Source organism: Meleagris gallopavo, chromosome 6, assembly GCF_000146605.3.
Source record: "Meleagris gallopavo isolate NT-WF06-2002-E0010 breed Aviagen turkey brand Nicholas breeding stock chromosome 6, Turkey_5.1, whole genome shotgun sequence".
Classification (NCBI taxonomy): domain Eukaryota; kingdom Metazoa; phylum Chordata; class Aves; order Galliformes; family Phasianidae; genus Meleagris; species Meleagris gallopavo.
The window spans coordinates 1,554,189-1,571,945 of NC_015016.2; the positions used below are offsets into that span (position 1 = coordinate 1,554,189).

The 17,757-nt window shown below is 48.9% G+C and overlaps 1 protein-coding gene across 1 annotated transcript; it reads right to left on the reverse strand.

Annotated features, from left to right (window-relative positions):
* Nucleotides 1–6,466: 6,466 nt before the first annotated feature.
* KLHL40 (kelch like family member 40) lies at nt 6,467–16,162 on the reverse strand. The gene is made up of 6 exons (XM_003206907.3): nt 14,733–16,162; nt 11,459–11,619; nt 9,758–9,865; nt 9,051–9,236; nt 8,273–8,419; nt 6,467–7,630 (listed from the first exon to the last, which is right to left on the reverse strand). The coding sequence occupies exons 1-6, from the start codon at nt 15,876–15,878 to the stop codon at nt 7,519–7,521; spliced, it is 1,860 nt and encodes a 619-aa protein (XP_003206955.1). The 5' UTR covers nt 15,879–16,162; the 3' UTR covers nt 6,467–7,518.
* Between the last annotated feature and the right edge of the window lie 1,595 nt (nt 16,163–17,757).

Below are 17,757 nucleotides of genomic sequence, written 5' to 3' on the forward strand. Positions count from 1 at the left end.
TTTTCTTTTTCCCACAAAGCCTTTCTCTGTGGGGAGTGGGAGAGCAGGAAGAAGTCTCCAAGGAGCTTAGATGTGGAGGGGGGGGACTGTCCATAAGGGTGCAGATAAGGCGTCGCTCTCTATTTCATCTTGGCCATGGAGCCCCCTGGTAGCCCTCCACCAGCACTCCCCATCATAGGGAAAACAGGGAAGAAAAGCCTCTCCCAAGGCATTTTTCCCACTGGGAGACAGTGATTTGATCCAGTAATGTAATGCAGGCTCCACTGGCTCCATCCCCAGCTGAGTTGCTTATTCTAACCCTTCCTGGTTGCCCTGTCACTGTGCATTGCATTCATCTCCACGTCAAGAGGTCGGTGGGGCTCAGAGGGACGCCATGCTGTGCCATCCGGGCTGCCAGCACTACAATCTTTATAAGCAGAAATCTAGCTAGTGGTGCTTGAATCCCTGTACTGTAAAGCTGGTCTTTCCATCAAGCTCTTTCCCCAAGAGTTGAGGTGTGTTAGCTTCCTGGTGGCATGCAGCAAAGCAGGTGTCCTCATTGATGGCCATCATCTGGCTTGCTAGCAGCCCTCTCCTTGTCTTCCTCCCCCAGCGCGGGTTGTTCTCTCAACAGACAAAAGCACAACACTGGTGCTGTGTTTTGGGGGCATGGGCAGCCTGCTGCCCTTTTGTCTTTGGGATGCCCTTCTCATCCCATTGAGAGATGGGTTTCTGGAGAAACTCTGGAGTTTGCAGAGTGGCTTTGGGAGAGCCGGGATGGCCTCAGGACCAGTGGGATGGCACCAGGGTGTAGGAGTGGGATGCAACCGGTCCTTGGCAGAATCAGCCCAGAATAGTGCCTTAACAATCCAAATAAACCCGACCTGTGGGTGAGCTCCATGTGTTGGCTGGGAGCTGCTGTGTCTCATCCCAGGCATTAGAGTGGAGGCCAGGCTGTTTCCTCGCCGTGTCAGGAAAGCCCACTTTGCTCTACCAAGCTTCACCTCCCCATAGGGTCGGCAGTCCCTTACAGGGACCAGAAGGGACTGATGTGCCAGAGAGGGCTGTGGTTGGCTTGGTGGTGCCCCATGGTGTGGGTTAATACATCGTTGGCCACACTGTGTTTGTGTGTTCCTCTCCCAGCGATCTGTATGATGCTGAAGTGAAGCTGGCCTTTGATTTCACTTATTCATGCCAGCAGAGAAGAATTGTGGTCTTGAGTAAGGGAGGAGCTGAAATTCTATTAAGGCTCTGCTGTTGTCTTCTTGTTGAATGCTGGGGTCCAATCTCCTGCTGCTGCACTTTGCCTTGGGATGTCACGTGTTGCTCTGACCATGACTCTGTGATCTCTGTCTGGTACACTATCTCTGTTGTGGGTTGGTTTGGGGAGCACTGCAGGAGCTGCAGAGCCTCCAGCATGGGCAGAGAGGTGCCAGCCCGGCTGTAGGGGATTCCTTGCTGCTCAGGGCAGCTCTGCAGATGTATGTGGACATCAGTCAGGTTGCAGAGGAGGTGGTGAGGAGGTTTCTTGGTGGTCAGGAGAGAGAGAGGACATTGGGTGGGCTGCGGGAGCCCTTTCTGTGTGCTCCTGTTTGGGAGATATCAGGGTGCTGGGGAAGGTGAATCACACCTGGCCCTGCAAGAAGTCTTGGTGCGTCGTCTCCTGGACCAAATGAGCAAAGCTCTTGTGCGTATCTCCTGAACTGGGCACGGGAATGTGTCTGTGCAGAGTCAGGAGAGCTCATCATCATGCTCAGGGGCGTTGCTGGACAGGGATGTGCATTGAGACAGGTCGGAGGGATGCTGGCTGCTCTGAAAGAATAATGTTTGAACTAACAGCTTGGGTGACCAGTGTCCCCTGCTGGATGACTGAGTGGTGTCCCCACGCCTGACATCCCTGGAGAGCTTGCTGTTCTCGTGGGTTGTTAGCACTTTGTAGCAACAATTTGCTTGTCATTGTACAGGCTGGGGTCGGGTGTACCAGGATCAGTATCAGGGCCTCACCCTCACTCCCCTCTGCCTTTGAGCAGGGGAGGATGCGATGGCATAGCTGCCTCAACATATTTAACCTTCTTAGGTGGGTATGAAAAGCTTGGCCACTTTCCGTCCTTCATGACCCTGGCATGGTGCAAAGCTTTCTCAAACACCCACCTGTGAGGGACATGAGTGCTCAGTTCTTGGGGCCGTTGGCTTTTTGAAGGGACCATGACCCAGCCTGGGAGGTGGCTGCTTTGGAGGAGCTATCAGTAATACCTTTGGAGGTATTGGAGGGCCTTGGTAGAGCAGTCTGTGCTATCTCCTCCTCCACTGCCTCCCAGACCTTATCCCTTTGGGCTCCCTCGCGTTTCTTTCCCCTTGCACTCGGCCTTTAGATGGGATGGGAGCCTGCACCACAAGGAGACTTCACCTTGCCTGTGTGGTCTCCTGTGATGAACCCCATTGGCCTGCCTTCCTGGTGGACTTCTCCCCAAGTAAATCCCCCCACCAACACACCCGTGCTCCTTTATCCGCTCACGTGGAGGTGGCTTTCCCCATCCCTGTCCTCATCCTCTCCCAGCAAGGACCTGTCCCACTTGGATGTTGACATGAGATAAGAGCTCTTTGTTGGAACTAACAAAGCCAAGTTTGGTCCGGGTGAGATGAGAGGGTGCAGAGCACTTGCCATCCCTCATCCTACAGCAGCTAGGCCTCGCCACGTCCATGGGAAGCCTCACGACTGAGCTCGACCACCTCCAGTCCCCTTCAAGAGACTGCCCGGAGAGCCACTTGGAGACATTGAGATGTGACCATGCACACAGCACTTTGGAGAACCAGATTCCCTGCTGTTCCCTCCCCGCTTCAAGGCCTGGGCAGCTCCTAGGAGTCCAGCGTGGCCTCCGAGCCCTTTTGTCTACACCCTTGTTTGGTCCCGATGTGTCTTGTCATGTCTGGTTTTCGTTAACGTTCTCAAATGAGTCGCTCTCACAGAGTCTTGTCCCGCATTCATCTCGGTTGGACCCTGTTGGCACCCTTTAGGTTAGATGGGGGATGAGACAGGAGAGTCGGGCCCGTTGTGTTCAAGCTTTTTATATTTTATTTTATTGTTTTATTTTTAACTCTTGCACCTTAATCTCTCACATCCCTTCTTCGACAGACTGCAGGGGTGGAGAGGGGCTTGATTCCCATTATGCAGCTCATGAATACACCCCAATGCGACGTTCAGCCGACAGCTCTGCCCGCACCCCAGACCTGTCGGAGTTTGGTTTTGATTTTCCCTTTGGTTGAACTCTGGGGAGGGAGGGAGCTGGGCAGGGAGGGTTGTTTTTGTTTTATATATCCCAGGAGCCTGGTAGCACAGACCAGTTAGCCTCATAAAGTCCATGAGGTGCGGCTGGCCCTTCGGACCACAGCCATAACCCAAGCGCGATGGGAAGGTGATGGACTGACAGATGGTGGGAACGGCTGTGACAGTGCAATAGAGACAAGCATCCGCTGCTAGACAACTCCACTGATTCAACTCTTGGTTTGCCTGAAGTCAAGAGGGAAGGACAGATGGACAGATGCCCTTGGTTCACACGGACAGAGAGAGCTTCCCCAAACGCAGCCCTGCCTGATGAGACACAACCACAATGGAGTTGGGTTGAACTTACAAAGAAAGAACTTTTTCAAAGAACAGGAAAAAAACAAATAAGAACAACCTCAGTCGCATGGAACTTGAAGGAAACGAATGGAACCCCAAGCACTTGCCTCAGAACTAGTTTCTCATGCCTGGTGTTCGGCTCTGTGTTATTTTATGACATTCAGTATCAGTTGCCCAAACATGCCAACTTAAGAGTGTATCGGTGGCTCTACTAGTGTGAACAAACTAAATGAAGCACTTTATTCTGTATAGATAAGGGAAGACAGGGAGGGGAGGGGAAGCTTGGATGCGTTTCAGAAGCGTCTTAAGTAACGTTCTAGGAAATGTATTATTATTATTATTATTATTATTATTATTATTACTTTTTTTTTATGACCATGTGTAATCAATATATGTTTATCTCTAACGCCAAGTACAGCAGTTACTCTCTTTGGGATGGTGTGATGAGGGGGAGGCCAACCCTGCTGGTTCAGCCCATCATTGTGAGGCCACCAGGGGCGAGTCTTGCCTTGTTGTTGGCTCCATTGGCTGATGCCCGGGAAGTCCCAAGAGGTGCATCAACGCTGCCTTCGAAGCACAGCTCACAGCCAGCCTTGGCACCACGACCCCAGCATGCATCGCCATCCTAAGCTGTCATCTGCCCACAGGTGCTGGAGCTGCTCTCTGGGCTGCCCGCGAGCATGACGAGCTGTGGTGGGCTGTTCTGGGGTGTCCATAGAGGCCAGGTCCTTGGCCATGCTTTGAAACCTGCTTTTGGCCTCTCACCAAGGCACGTTCAGGGCTTCCTGAAAGTGGTGAGAGGACAGAACTGGGCCTTTCCACTGCGTTCTCCCGGTCTAGAAGTGTTACGACTGTTACCAAAGAGGTTGCAAGTGGAAGGACTGAATCAATAAACAATTTGTCTTTTATAAAAGAAAACATGGAGCTCTACCCCTTTCTTTGTTATTATGGCATGCTCTCACAGCTGCTCTTGTATCACATACGTGGACTTTATGTTGGATTTGGTGGGAGGTGTGTGTGTGTGTGTGTGTGTGAGACAGCCAGACTGTTGTGGGACCAATAAAAAAAAAATCTTTTCAGGGAAGGGTGATGAGTGGGTAGAGGAAAGAGCTGGATGCTTATGGCCCTGAGGTGCTAGAGGAGGTGAGGACTGAGCTCCGGAGTCCCACCGAAGGCACAAAATTTGAGTGAACTATGAGACAAGGCTCCTCAAGCACCTTTGAAGGGAAATGAGAAACCAAAGAGCCCGTCCAAAAGCACCCAGCATCCTTATTGATTTGAAATGGAGTTGTGGGAACCTTGCCGGCACCAATACTGGGAAGCTAATGGAAGAAGAGCTGATTCTGCTGCACTCTTGGGATGTAACCTTTCAGCTAACATTGCTGGAGAAGATGTCCATAGGGGACGTGTCCTGATGGAGTTGTGTGCATCTCAGCAAGGAAGACACTGGGCAACAGCAAGGAGTGGTGCCTCCCTGGGTATTTCTCCTGGGATTTCTTACTGAAGATTGTTTTGGGCTGTAACAGCCTCTTGGTGAGTGGTGCTGGACAGTCTCTGGGCCAGACTTTTGCTTGGCCATGTGCAACTGTGCTGGCTTTCTTGGACAAGCTCTGGCTGGCGTTGGCCCTTTTTGCCGACGTGATGGGAGATTTCAAACTGCTGTATCTTTTGCTCTGTGCTAAAGGTGGTACCTCCTAAAGTTTGTGATGGATGTGAGCAACATGGGAGTGCTCAGCTCCTATTAACCAAACTCCCAACAGACAGGCACAAGGTGAGCAGCTGAGGATGCAGACCAGGATGCTGACTGGGCTTCATCACTGCTTCTGAAGCCATTATCAAGGGACCACACTTCACTAATTACACAGCACAGCAGTGCTGCCATTGGCTTCAAAGGGCCCACATTTCCCCCGGGAGCAGCTGAGCCATGAGGAGAAACCTCCATGGGGAGGAACCCTCCCTCAGGACCAAGCAACAACAGGTTTCCATTCTGCAGCCAGCAGGAACTGCTGAGGTATTGGTTTCCAGTCCCAGGTGGGAAGTGTTGTCCCACCCCTGCAACACGACTTCACTTTTTAATTCTAGGCAAGGGCTCTTTCCACTTCTGACACCAGCCATTGTCTTAGCCTGGGAGTCTTCCATGGCAATTTCTCCAGAACTGGATGGAGGGTGACTATTTATTTATTTATTTGGCCACAGATTTTTTCATGTTTGGTCGTTTTGAACATTTTGGTTGCTTTTTTTTTTCTCCTTTAATTTTTTTTTTTTTTCCTTTTTAATGCTATCAGCTGCCAGCCAGTCACTTCAGATTTATTTTTCTTGTGAAAATGTTTCATTGCTTTTCTGACATAATCATCTTCTAAGGAGATTATCCCATAATTCTTAGAAAATCCTTACAATGAAGGCAGGACAAGTCTCTGGCTCCTTTACTCATGGAAAATTGTCTTTACTTCCAAACTCGTTTTAGTTTCTCAAGACTGCATTTTGAGCTAGACAAATCAGCCAGACTCCTGATATCATAATGTTTGTGCTGCTATGAGGGTATTTACTTACAGGATATGTATTTGTTCTTCTTCATTACGATCACCCCTGCTTGTTGCACCATGTGATGATGTAGGCATCCAGCTGGTATTTCTCTTCCTAGATAAGTTTCTAGTTCTTATGTCTACTGAGAAAAGCTTTTAGGACATGAGCATTAAAGCTTCTGCTCTGAAATGGGGGAAAATCAGAACTCTAGAAGCTGGGGCTCCCCGTGGGGCTGGATTTCTCCAAGCTTCTCATCACAGCTTTTTCTCAGTCCTTGCATTTGGTTGCTGTGGACATCCATTTACAGCTCCATCAACATTCAAAGAAAGGAAATTTTGGGGGAAATATTGTTAAGATTTATTCTGAAATGAACTGCTGGTCACTCAGCATGGACATCGTTAGATTTTTGGTCTAACACATCTCTGTCCTGCTGCTGGTACAGTCGTGTTTCTAAGAAAACATCATCATGTTCACTTAAAAAACAAAACAAAACAAAACACAATGCATTTTGTCTCAGTAGGAAGCTCTATTTGAGCCAAACGCTGCTGAGATCTCCAAGAATTTTGCAAATTAGGATAGTGCTTTTAAAAAAAAAATGTTTGTAACAATAAAAATGAAAGCATAAATATAAACCTTTCCCTAAAGAAAAGCACTTGTCCCTCCATACATGAGGACATTGTAGTCTGTGATTGACCACAAGGAGCCCTAAGGATGGAGATGGGTGTCATACCCATCGCCCCTCTTGCAGCCCTTACCTCCTTGCATCTCTTCAATGCAAAGTCAGGATGGAGAAGGAGAACTATTTTTTTTTCCCTGTTCATTGCAATGTTGAAGGAATTTCTGCCGCCAGTGCTCACATGCCTTTTTTCTTTCAACTGTCTCATCTCTATGACCTTCACCACGTGAGAACTCCTCAGAGTCCCCCAGATCTGACCTGCACTACCTCTCTTTTCCCTCTCAAGTGCTTTGTAGCACCAAACCTGCGGCTCCCTTAGGTGAGGAAACTTATCAGAGACCCTTTTGTCTAGAGAAACATCAGCTTAATGCCTTCAGAACCCCCTTCTAGCTCCACTGCTGGCTGGAGAAGATTGGAAAAAACATGGAGAAAGAAGTGGAACAAGAGAGGAATCTCTTTGTTCTGCCAGTTGAGACTGGATTAGCACATTGCTCCATGCTTGTTTGTCTTCCCCAGCTCCTTACATGCTCTAAAATCCTTTTTTAGTTACCTTGTGAGCACCAGCAAGTTGCCATAATGCTTCAAGTCAATTTTCCCCCTCTCCCATTTGACTCAGTGAAATGGTACCAGTCACAGACACAATGTCCTGCACAGTATCTAGAGAAACCACATCTCCTACCACTCCCCATCCCTCCCTGTCCACTGGAGCAAGGAAATGATGCTACATCTTCGTTAGCCGCAAAACGTTGAGGCGCACAGGAAGGAAAGTGGCACCAGAGGCATATTGGATCTCACGGAGGACCCCTTCCCACTTCTTCTGCTCTTCATCATATCTGAGGAGAGACAGACAGACAGCTGTGGTGAGGAAAGCATCCCCTTTCTCCACCTTATAAACCCCCCACCTCCACAGCACCATGCTACGACAGGCCAATAGCAGCTGCTGGAACCCTGGCGGATGGGTTGGTATCACCAAGATGGAACATCTGTGGTGAAGGCCAGGAAATGCCTGCTGAAGGTGCTCTACAGCCACAGACCTGAGGGATGGGAGCTAACCCTGCATGAGCAGCTGTCAGAAAGTGCTTTCTGTCTCTGCTCCCATGTAAGACAATCTCGTTTCAAGCCCACGCACTGGCTTTTCTCAAGTAGAGTGTTCATTGCACAAACACTGCTTCGAGCCAAAGGGGAGGTCTGGAACCAGCTCCAAACAAAATGGCAGTTTGGGAGAAAGAGAAAGGAGAAGATTTTCCCTGCTATTTTCCTATAGGAGGCTGGGAGAAATCACTGAATCACCTAATGTGCCTTCCAGCACAGTACAGGGCACACATCTCTCCCAGAGACCTCGTGCAGCCTTGTGTTGGGGTAGCAGCATTTTCTTCAGACTCAAGGCATGAAGACCAAAACTATCTGTTTCCTCGGTGTCTGCCACTGAGTAGCATCCCCCATCTCCCATGGAGAGCCCCAGGGAAGGTCATCACCTCCAGACGTCGTTCAGCTCTGTTGGCACCAGCTCCCCCGACTCCGTCTCCACCGTGGCAAACCCTCCAAGCAGGTAGAGCACCCCAGACAGGCTCACCAGGCTGACCGAGCTGCGCTCCTGAGGGAACTCAGGGAAGGTGTCCCACCTGCCATGTGGAGAGAGGGACGTGTTAGGGCACCCTGCTCACCCTTGGGTCTCAAACTGGGAATCAGCAGCTGAATCAATTCATGGCAGGCTAACTCGTGTAGCTTTGCTTGGGATGGGATCATGGGTGCTAGAAATAGCTGTTTTCATCATCGTGGCTCAGTTTCATCTTCTGTGAGTAAATGAGCTGCAGTGTACACCTAGCATGGACCAGCAGGTCCCATTGCTGGACTGGACCCCAAAGCCCAAAGTCAGGGAACACATCTCTTGCACTGGGTAAAGGCGGTAAGATGAAAGAACAGCCCCGCAAAGCACCAACAGCTCAGCTCATTGATGACCCACTTTTAATCTGAGCCTGGAATGATCCTGAGATGGTTGGACCTTATGATCTTAAAGGTCTTTTCCAACCTTGGTGATTCTGTGATTGGTGATTCTCTGATCCTCAATAAAATGGTACTAATGACAGGAGCAACGTGCTACATAATGTCCTACTCAATGTGGCCTCATTGATGCCCAAGGAATTCAGATTGGGAGAAACTGATGTGAGAAGCTGCAAGAATGGTTGGAAGCTCTTAATGTACACCTACAGCTGGTGCTGGTGTAACTACACCCCAGAGGTGCTCAGTACATACTTGTTGGTGGCTATGTCGTACACTTCCACTGAGTTGGTCAAACCAGAGTCGGTCACGCCAGCTGCCACATAGATTTTGTCTTTGTGCACAGTGGCTCCAAACAAGGAACGAGCAGTTTTCATGGGAGCCAGCTCCTTCCACTCGAACTTATTGGGGTTGTAGACACACATCTTCTTTAGGCACTTCCTAGGGAAAGAGGAGAGAGAAGGGGAGCGTAAATTGTCAGCCCAGGGGCAGACTTGCACTGCAGGAGTTTGGGGATGCCTGTTGTGAAGAACATGGCTCTTTAGAAGGGATTTCAGTTCCCTCTGTGTTGGCCTTAGTGCATTTGCTTGGATAGGCACACAAGCTTGCCCATGCCCAGGGATACCATTTCTGTGTACAACACATCCATTCCTGGTGTGACTGCTTTGGATAAGGAATCTTAAATGCTCAGTGCTGTGTGTGCACACCTGGATAAAGAGTCCACGTAACTAACTGCCTTTCAGGACCGTGTGTGCAGCCTTCAGATGTGTTTCAGTACTGCTGACTCAACCTAACACTGCAAAACACCCTCCCAAAAGTTCCCCAGCACACTGGACAGCAGTGTGAGGTAAGTGAATGCATGTCATATTCCTTCCAGACCAGGACTTCTCTGCTGGGTTACAACAAGTTTTGCTCACTATTCTGGGGGATGACTTCCAGGTTTCTCTTGATTTTTGACCTACTTGTCACTTCCTTTGCCTCCAATGACGTAGACAAGGTCCTTGTGTGATACCACTGCGTGGCCATAGACTGCGTAGGGAAGGGAATCAGCTTCGCCCCACTTGAAGGACCTGGATCAGGGAAAGATGGGAAGAAAAAGGATTTGTAGCATGCTGGGTGAGGCCCACAGTACACAGTGCAGATCCTGACAAACAGAAAACACAGTATCTTAAAAGCATGAAGTTTCCTATGGGATAATGCTCAACAAGTAAGTTTTGTCATCTTAAAAACAAAACAAAGGGAAAAAAAGTTTTTCTGCGTTATGTAAAAAATTAAATCCAATGAGACTTAGAGATACTCAGCTTTTCCATGACAGAACCTCCTGCTTTGTCCTCAAGTGGGGCGTTAGCACACCTCATGCCTTTATTTTTACTTCTTTCTGGTTTGTGCTGGGTGGCCAAAAACTGAGCCAGCTAAAATTTGGGTGTATTTGTGGTGCCTAGACCCAAAGGAAGGCCAGACACCTATGCTCAGTGGGCAGGTACACAGGCCCAAATAGGGCTGGAGTTTCTCAGGATGTGTTTTGATGTCCACGTTGCTCAGGTTCATTAAGAATCATAGAATCAGAACTGTTTGAGTTGGAAGGGAACCCTAAAGGCCCTCTGGTCCCACTCCCTGCAATGCACAGACACAGACAACTATGAGCAGTTCCATCAGGTGCTCACAGCCCCATCCTGACCTTGAGTATCTCCAGGCACGGGGCACAACTGCCTCTCTGGACAATCCATTCTAGTGCCTCACCATGTAGGATCAGCCTCCAAAGACCTGCACTTCATTCTACCTAAGAATGGAAATGCCTCCTAATTGCCTGACCACTCCAGTTGCTTCCATAGACCAGCGCTTTGTCCCCTCCAGGTTTGCTATAGTTGAACTCTTTACCTAAATTACACCAGAAATAGGAGTGGTGTTGATCATATCTCTGCCAGCTTACAGCCAATACTCAAGCCACCCCTGTGCACGTGGCAGGAAGACTCACACTGCTTCCCAGATAATACCCCATGTTCTGGGGAAATGAAATTGGTTTCAAATCACAGCCTCTAAAACAGTCTTTGAAGCAGATGTATCTAAAAATAAATGGAGCAGAGGCTTGTTAACACCTACCACTCTGCCTCTTTAGGGCAGAGAGGAGCAGCCTTTGGATGTCTCTGCCTCCCACGAGCAGAACAGGACGGTGCCTCTAAATACAGCTCATGACATAACCTGGTTCAGAGCCCATTGTGCAAAAATAATTGGATATTATGCCCGATATCCATCAGGGTGGGCCATTCAGTGCCACATCTGAATACTTTCAAAACAAACTTTCCTGTCCAAAGGCACTCCCCGTGAGACCTCAAACCAACGGGCAGCAGCAGAAGGAAAAGCTTTTTCTCCCCTTTCTCCTCTGGACAGGTCCCACGTGAGCATCTGCCAAGATCACTCCTTTGTAATTTAATATCCCCATTTCGACTTCCACCTTGGGAGCTTCGATTACAACAAGCGATGCTGCTGGAGAGAGCAGCTCAGTGCCCCACAGCACAGCCTGAGTCCCAGGGTCTGGCTGCAGAGCTCGAGCCCTGTCACTACGCTGCATTGGTTGCTGGGGAGCCGGATTCACTTTGCACAGCAGCTGCCCCAAATTCCCCTGCTGACCTCTTCCTGCCCCACACTTGCACCCAGACACTTACAGGCGGTCGTAGCACAGCACTGAATCCAAGGTCTTCTCTCCCTCTTTCAGCTCTTTCCCTCCGACCACAAAAATGGAGTTTTCTGCCTCTCCCAGGCCAAAGAGGCAGCGAGGGGAGGGCAAAGGGGGCATCCCCAGCCAGTCCGAGTCCAGATGGTCATACTGAAAGGAAACACAAGGTCATTAGTGTGTGTCTTCCTGCAGAATCCAGAGGCTCAGAGCAGCATCCATTCCCACTCACAGCTTGTCACATGGACATGTTCCACTCTGTGCAAAGCCCTGACTTGGAACAAGCTTGGCCATCTTTGGGTGGAAGATTCCTTTGTTGGACTTAAAAAATATAGTTCCTGGGACTGGAGGAGCTGAAATGTTTAAGTCTTGGAGATTTTGCCAGAACCTCTCCAGAAGCAGCATTTGTGCTTCATTTTGATGTTTTCCATCTCCTCGAGGTCATAGTGTATTGCCTACAATTTGGGCTAAATAGCTCACTCACCTCAACCAGTGAAGAGCAAAATGCTTTCTCCTCCCACCAGTTCTCCTTCTTGCTGACAAAGATCAAACAATGGCTTATTCCTCTGCTTTTCAGAATACTGGTGTCCCCTACCACCTCACTGTGTGAATGAAATGCGTGTGCTCCTATCTGCACAAAAACCCTCTACACAATACCTGTCTACCCAAAATCTACAGTGTACAATGAAGCTGAGATCACAGAACAGAATCATTCAGGTTGGAAAAGACCTTCAAGGTAACAAAACCAAAACCAACCCCAACCCACCCCAACATGCCCACTGACCACATCCCTCAGTGTCACATTTTCACGGTTCTGGGACACCTACAGGGATGGTGACCCCACCACCTCCCTTGGCAGCCTGTGCCAATGCACTACCACTCTTTCAGAGAATATTTTTTTCCTGACATCCAACCTAAAGAGATGAGACTGCAAAGACCAGAGCTCTTCAATGCTGACCAAAATCTGTGATAAGACATGGAGACTGAGACGTGCAATGCAGGTAGATCAGATGACCAAATCCTTGGATGTCTGTGGATCAAGGCATTATTCCACCAGAAAACAGGAGGTCATGAAATATTATGAGACAGAATGGGGGCTGGGGGGCAATTTGGACCCCAAGGTGTTTAGTGGGAGCTGTAAAATGGGTCAACATTTTTAAGACAGATTGGCAATGGAGAAGGAACATCATGGGTCGAGTCCGGAGTGAAATCTAGCAGCCGTTTGATGGAACCCTGCAGGAGGAAGCTGTGATGGAGCACAGCCTGAAGCACTGTTTTCTATGGGCTCGGGCCAAGGAGTTGCCTCCAAAGCCTCGGCCTCAGCTGAGTGCCTGTGATTTTTGTCCCTTTGTGAGCTGTGGTCCTCATTTGTGTTATTTATAGTGCAGGCCTGAGCAGCCCCGTCATCAGGAGAGTTCCTGCTTCTCGATGGGTTCAGTATTGTTTTCAAAGCATAAATCTTAGAAGTGACAAATAAAGGATACCGTTTTCCATCTGGAATGTCAACGGAATCATTCTGTTCCTGCCAAAATCTGCAAGGCCTCTGGGATTTATCAGCACTTATTTATATTGATGCTTGTCCGTAAGTGTAAACTAACCCTGACTGAAGGAGGAACATGAAACTGGGGAGGACAGAAACAGAGCCAGGAGGTGTAAGAGGCTGCTGCATTGTACAGGGGCTCGTTGTACAGGGACCAGCCTACATCCATGCGAAGCTCCAGCTGAAAAAGGCTGAGAACACCTTATTCATACAGCAACACACACTGAGGGCAATGATGAGGGCTACTGCCTCTTGCCCTTTTTATGTGCAGCCTTCCAGCCCTAGCCATCTTGGTGCTTTCTGCTGGCCTCACGCCACCACCTCAATGTCTTTCTTGTACTGAGAAGCCCCATATTGGACTCAACATCCACGTCCACACCCATCTACAAATGTAGTCTCCCATACATCCAGATGCAGTCTCACAAGTGCTCAATCAAAAGGAATAAATCACTTCCCTCAACATGCTTGCTGCAGTCGTGCTAATACAGCCCAGGACATGGTAGACCTTCCCTGCTGCCCAGGGAATTAACTTGCCTGGTCAGCAGCAAAACAGGTGGAGGACTGATTTTTAGACACAGGCTGAATGTGAGCACAGCTAGAGGATGGAATTGTCCCTACCTGCTGTGGTCAAAGCTCCTTTTCAGTGCCAAAGGTTGTGTGCCTATCACTAATTCCCCAGGCATTCCCCACTGCCTTCCCTCTCCATTCTGCTTTCTCAGGCTGCCGTATCTTCCCATTAACTCCTCATTTCACGTGGGCTGCATAGGCTGCTAAGTCAGGCACTAGGTGAGGACAAACACATTCCCTGCACACATGGCACAGGTACACAGCCCTACTCATGCAACGTGGCAAGGATCAGACTTCTGTGTCTCAGCATGGGAACTTATGTTGCTTTATCCTTTCAATACTCTGTTGCTTCCTTCCAAAACAGATGTGAGCCATAGGAACTTGTTTACCCAGGAGATTTCTGGGTAGAGGGGAAGGACATCATAGAATTTACTGGATTCCTACAGGGTCGGTAGGAAAGGCAGTGCCCTGTTATGTCCCTATAGGGAAGGTGCTCTTGGGTTACAGCCCAGCCTGGGGCTCAGATTGCCTGCTCACAGCCCAGCCTGCTCACAGCTTTGGTTATTGCTGAGTTAGAATAGCCACTTTTCCTGTTAGATATCCCCCAGAAATGTCACGGCAGAGTTTCCCTTGCACATGATGGAAAAGACCAAAACAAAGACTCTGAGCTGGAACTAGAACACATTCAGGGACAAGAACAGCATTGGAAAAGAGGATGATATTGGTAGGAAGGGGCATATTCCTGCAGTGTTTACTCTGTGGCTATAGCTGCTGCTGTTCCCTGTGTTGTCAACTGGCAGAATCATCTCTATGTTTTGCTGGGGGTTCATGCCCACGGAGCATAAAGGATGCAAAGAGCTGGTGCCTCCAATCTAGCTTGTTTGCCCTTTGGCAGGCAGGACTGGAGTAAATGCATTCGCCAAAATGATGTCAGGTTCAGGATTTGGACCATTAAAGCTTTCTTCATCAATGACCAAAAACCCCTTTTAGTGGTATGTACTTTAAGAACGTGGCAAGAAAATCTCTAGTAAAGCAACGTAAATGTTTCAACTTCACTTACCTCTTTCATTTTAGCATCACATGACAATGGATATTGCTAACATCAGTACAGACTGATCGTGTTCCTGGCCAAAGAAAATAAAGAAACAAAGACTAATACCTGTAGGAAGTAGGAACTCATGGGATCCTCTTTGCTGTCCTCATTGTAGTACAGTCCTCCGACAATGAAGATCTGATTCTCTTTGGTCACCAGACTGACGTGGTTCTTTGGGATTTGAGCAGACAGGGAGGCAAAATAGCACTCGTTGGCAGTGGGATCATAGGCCACTGCTCCACTGTCGCTCACCATGAAGATGAGGTCCTGGAGGAACATCCCGAAGCGCATCGTGTCATTTAAGATCCCTGGAAGCACATCCTCCTCTGTCTCGTCCTCCTCATCTATTGCTCCATTGACAACATTGCCTTTTGCTTGCTTTTCATTGCTTTTCTTCACTTTCTTCTTCTTCACCACAGTGAATTTGCCTTGCTGGGCATCCTTCACCATCTGCAGTTTCTTGAGCAGCTCTGGGCTGGACTTCACTACAGCCTGCTTCTCCACGTGGTCCTTGATGTAGTCCTTGGGCATGAGGCGGAAGCGAATGCTTTCGAAGACAACAGGCAGGGCCTTCTGCCTGCTCTCCTGGTCCTTGGTGCCCACCCACTTCATCACCACTTCAAAGACATTCTCCTCTTTCTCAATGTTCAGGGAGTCACTGGAGATGATGGCGATGAGCTCATCGGGTGAGAGCTGGTAGAATTCCTCATCACGAGAGACCAGTGCAAAGCGATCGCAGATGAAATCTCGAGCTGCCACAGCCAGCCGGGCACAATCCAGCATCAAGCCCAGCCTGAAGATAGCCAAGCAGTTGCTGAGGCAGAGGCGCTTCTGCAAGAAAGACACGCAGACAGTGAAGATGGAAGGGATCTGGAACATGTTGGCCACAGAGAAGATGTCCTGAACATTCTGCTCTGTGATCTCCAGCTCAGAGGTGTAGATGTAATGGAGGATTTTGCCCATGACATCTGGATCGACATCTTCCAAGCTGACCTCCCTCTTCTTGCTCTCTTCCATGTCCGAGAGGAACATTGCCCGGAAATAGGGGCTGCAAGCTGCCAGCACCAGCCGATGGCAGGGAAACTCCTTTCCCTTTACTTTCAAGACACAGTCCAGAAACTTATTGTGGTCCAACATGTCTTTGAGTCCATCCTGGAGGAGGGTTTGCTGGTAGAGACGCAGTTCTTCCGCTTGATCAAAAGGCAAACCCATGGTGGAGAGTAAGAACTCCTTTTTTTCCCTAAGCTTTCTTTTGAATCTATTTACAAATATATCTGTATGTGTGCCTTTGGTAAAGAAACTTTCTCAAAGCGGGGCTCGCAGGTCTCCCTTTCTTCCAGACCGTCAGCACACTGGGAATGTGAAGCGCTCTCTACTGTTGCAGCTGTCTGTGTACTTCAGCTTCCAGCACAGGGCTTTATATATAGCCACCGTGTTACAAAGCTTAAGGAATCCATATTGGAGCATGTGTAAGATGATCACCCTTCAATATGACACACTGGGCAAGGGGGAAGGGAGGGGACTGGGGGAACAGCTGTACTTCAGCCTCGGTGCTTCAGGAACCGTCTGTCAGCTGATGAGTCACCGCGTCCCCCGATGGAAGGACGTGTGCGACCCTATGACAGCTCCACCGCACTTGGGAAATGTCCTCCAGATGAATCAAACACCGTAATCTGCCTCCTGGGTCATGAATGGCAGGGATGAGACCTCTGACACTGCTAAACAGAACATTCCCAAACTGCTAAATCTTTTGCGGTGGTAAAAACAGATCGTGAATCAAAGCTGGAAAGATGCAAGAAGGGAGAGTCTGTGTGTTGTGGCATCCCTGAGCCGAGCTCGTCCCCAGGGCTGTGCAGGTTTGCCCTTTCTTCTCCTCTGGAGTCAGTTTTCAAGGGTCTGGAAGGGGATGGGGAATGAAACACAAGTATCTGAGGCAGAACTAAATTCAGAGACCCCAGTAGCGAGCTTCATCTCACTGATCGAGGCACCTGAAAGCAGGTATTTACTTGTGAGTTTTGGGGTCTTATGCTGAGGTCTACTGGGATTCAACCCCCAAGCTGAAGCCTGGAGACACAGTGGGAAAACGTGAACAGCCTTCAGCAAGTGCTGCAGAAGAGCCAAGGGCTCTGTCGGGTCCTGCGTCCTGCATGGACATCATAGAGCCTCACGGGGCCTCAGCTGGCTGCTCCAGGTCCAGCTCTTCCCACGGAGCTGGCAAGGAAGCAAATTGGTTTGGGCAGACATAGGTGAGCAGAGTAACTATGATTATTTATAATTATTGTAAAACTTCTACAAGAGTCTGTTTTATCTTCGTTATTATGGACCCTCTGGGCTTTCTGACACTCGGAGATGGCACAGATTTAATTAACAAATTAATTGGATCTTTGCAAAGCCATTAGCCACACTCTTCTTGGTGTATTTAAAGCCACATAACCCCTCGCTCTGGCATGGGTGTGTTGATAAGTATGCTTTGTGACATGATGGTTATCTGAGTAATGAGGGAGGGGATGACGCTGGATGAAGCCATACTGCTGAGGTTCCAGCAGCATCCCAGGCAGTAATATAGCAGGGCTATAATCATCTGCTGATTTCAGCTCACATCATCAGTTCAGGATCAGAGACACGATCAGAGGATGAGCACTGACCTTTCAGCTGGGTCATCCATCAGCAATATTCATTTGCTCCCAGATATCTGGGGCTGAACAGCCCCATTCTCCCTTCTTTTTGGGTTAGTGTTCCACTTTTCCAATGTGGTCACACTATTGGAATTTGGAATTATCCTCTTCTGCCTTTAATCTTCCTTGAGCCCAGACTTGCTTTCCTTCTCACCGTGCTGCTCAGTGGATGCTGCCATCCCAGATTTCCTTCCATGTTCCTCACGTCACGAGATGCTGTCTCTTCTCACTGCTCACCACTAAATGCAGTGAGATCTACCCGACATGGCAGCACCTATAGAAAATACAAACTCATATTTGTCTCTTGCATTGTGCAGGTGATTGGAAAGGGACACTGGCTCTGGCACAGGTAAATAACCCACCCTGGCACCAGTAAGAGATAAGTGATAGGCTCAATTCCATCAGCAACAACGGCT

What these genes read in the sequence shown, in the direction of transcription:
- KLHL40 (XM_003206907.3), bottom strand. Translation starts at nt 15,878, where the DNA reads ATGGGTTTGCCTTTTGATCAAGCGGAAGAACTGCGTCTCTACCAGCAA. An exon ending in GGAGGCAAAGGAAGTGACAA is followed by an intron (nt 9,237 to 9,757) that starts GTAGGTCAAAAA and finishes CTCTTTCCCTAG; the next exon opens with GAAGTGCCTAAAGAAGATGT. An exon ending in GAGCTGAACGACGTCTGGAG is followed by an intron (nt 7,631 to 8,272) that starts GTGATGACCTTC and finishes GTCTCTCCTCAG; the next exon opens with ATATGATGAAGAGCAGAAGA.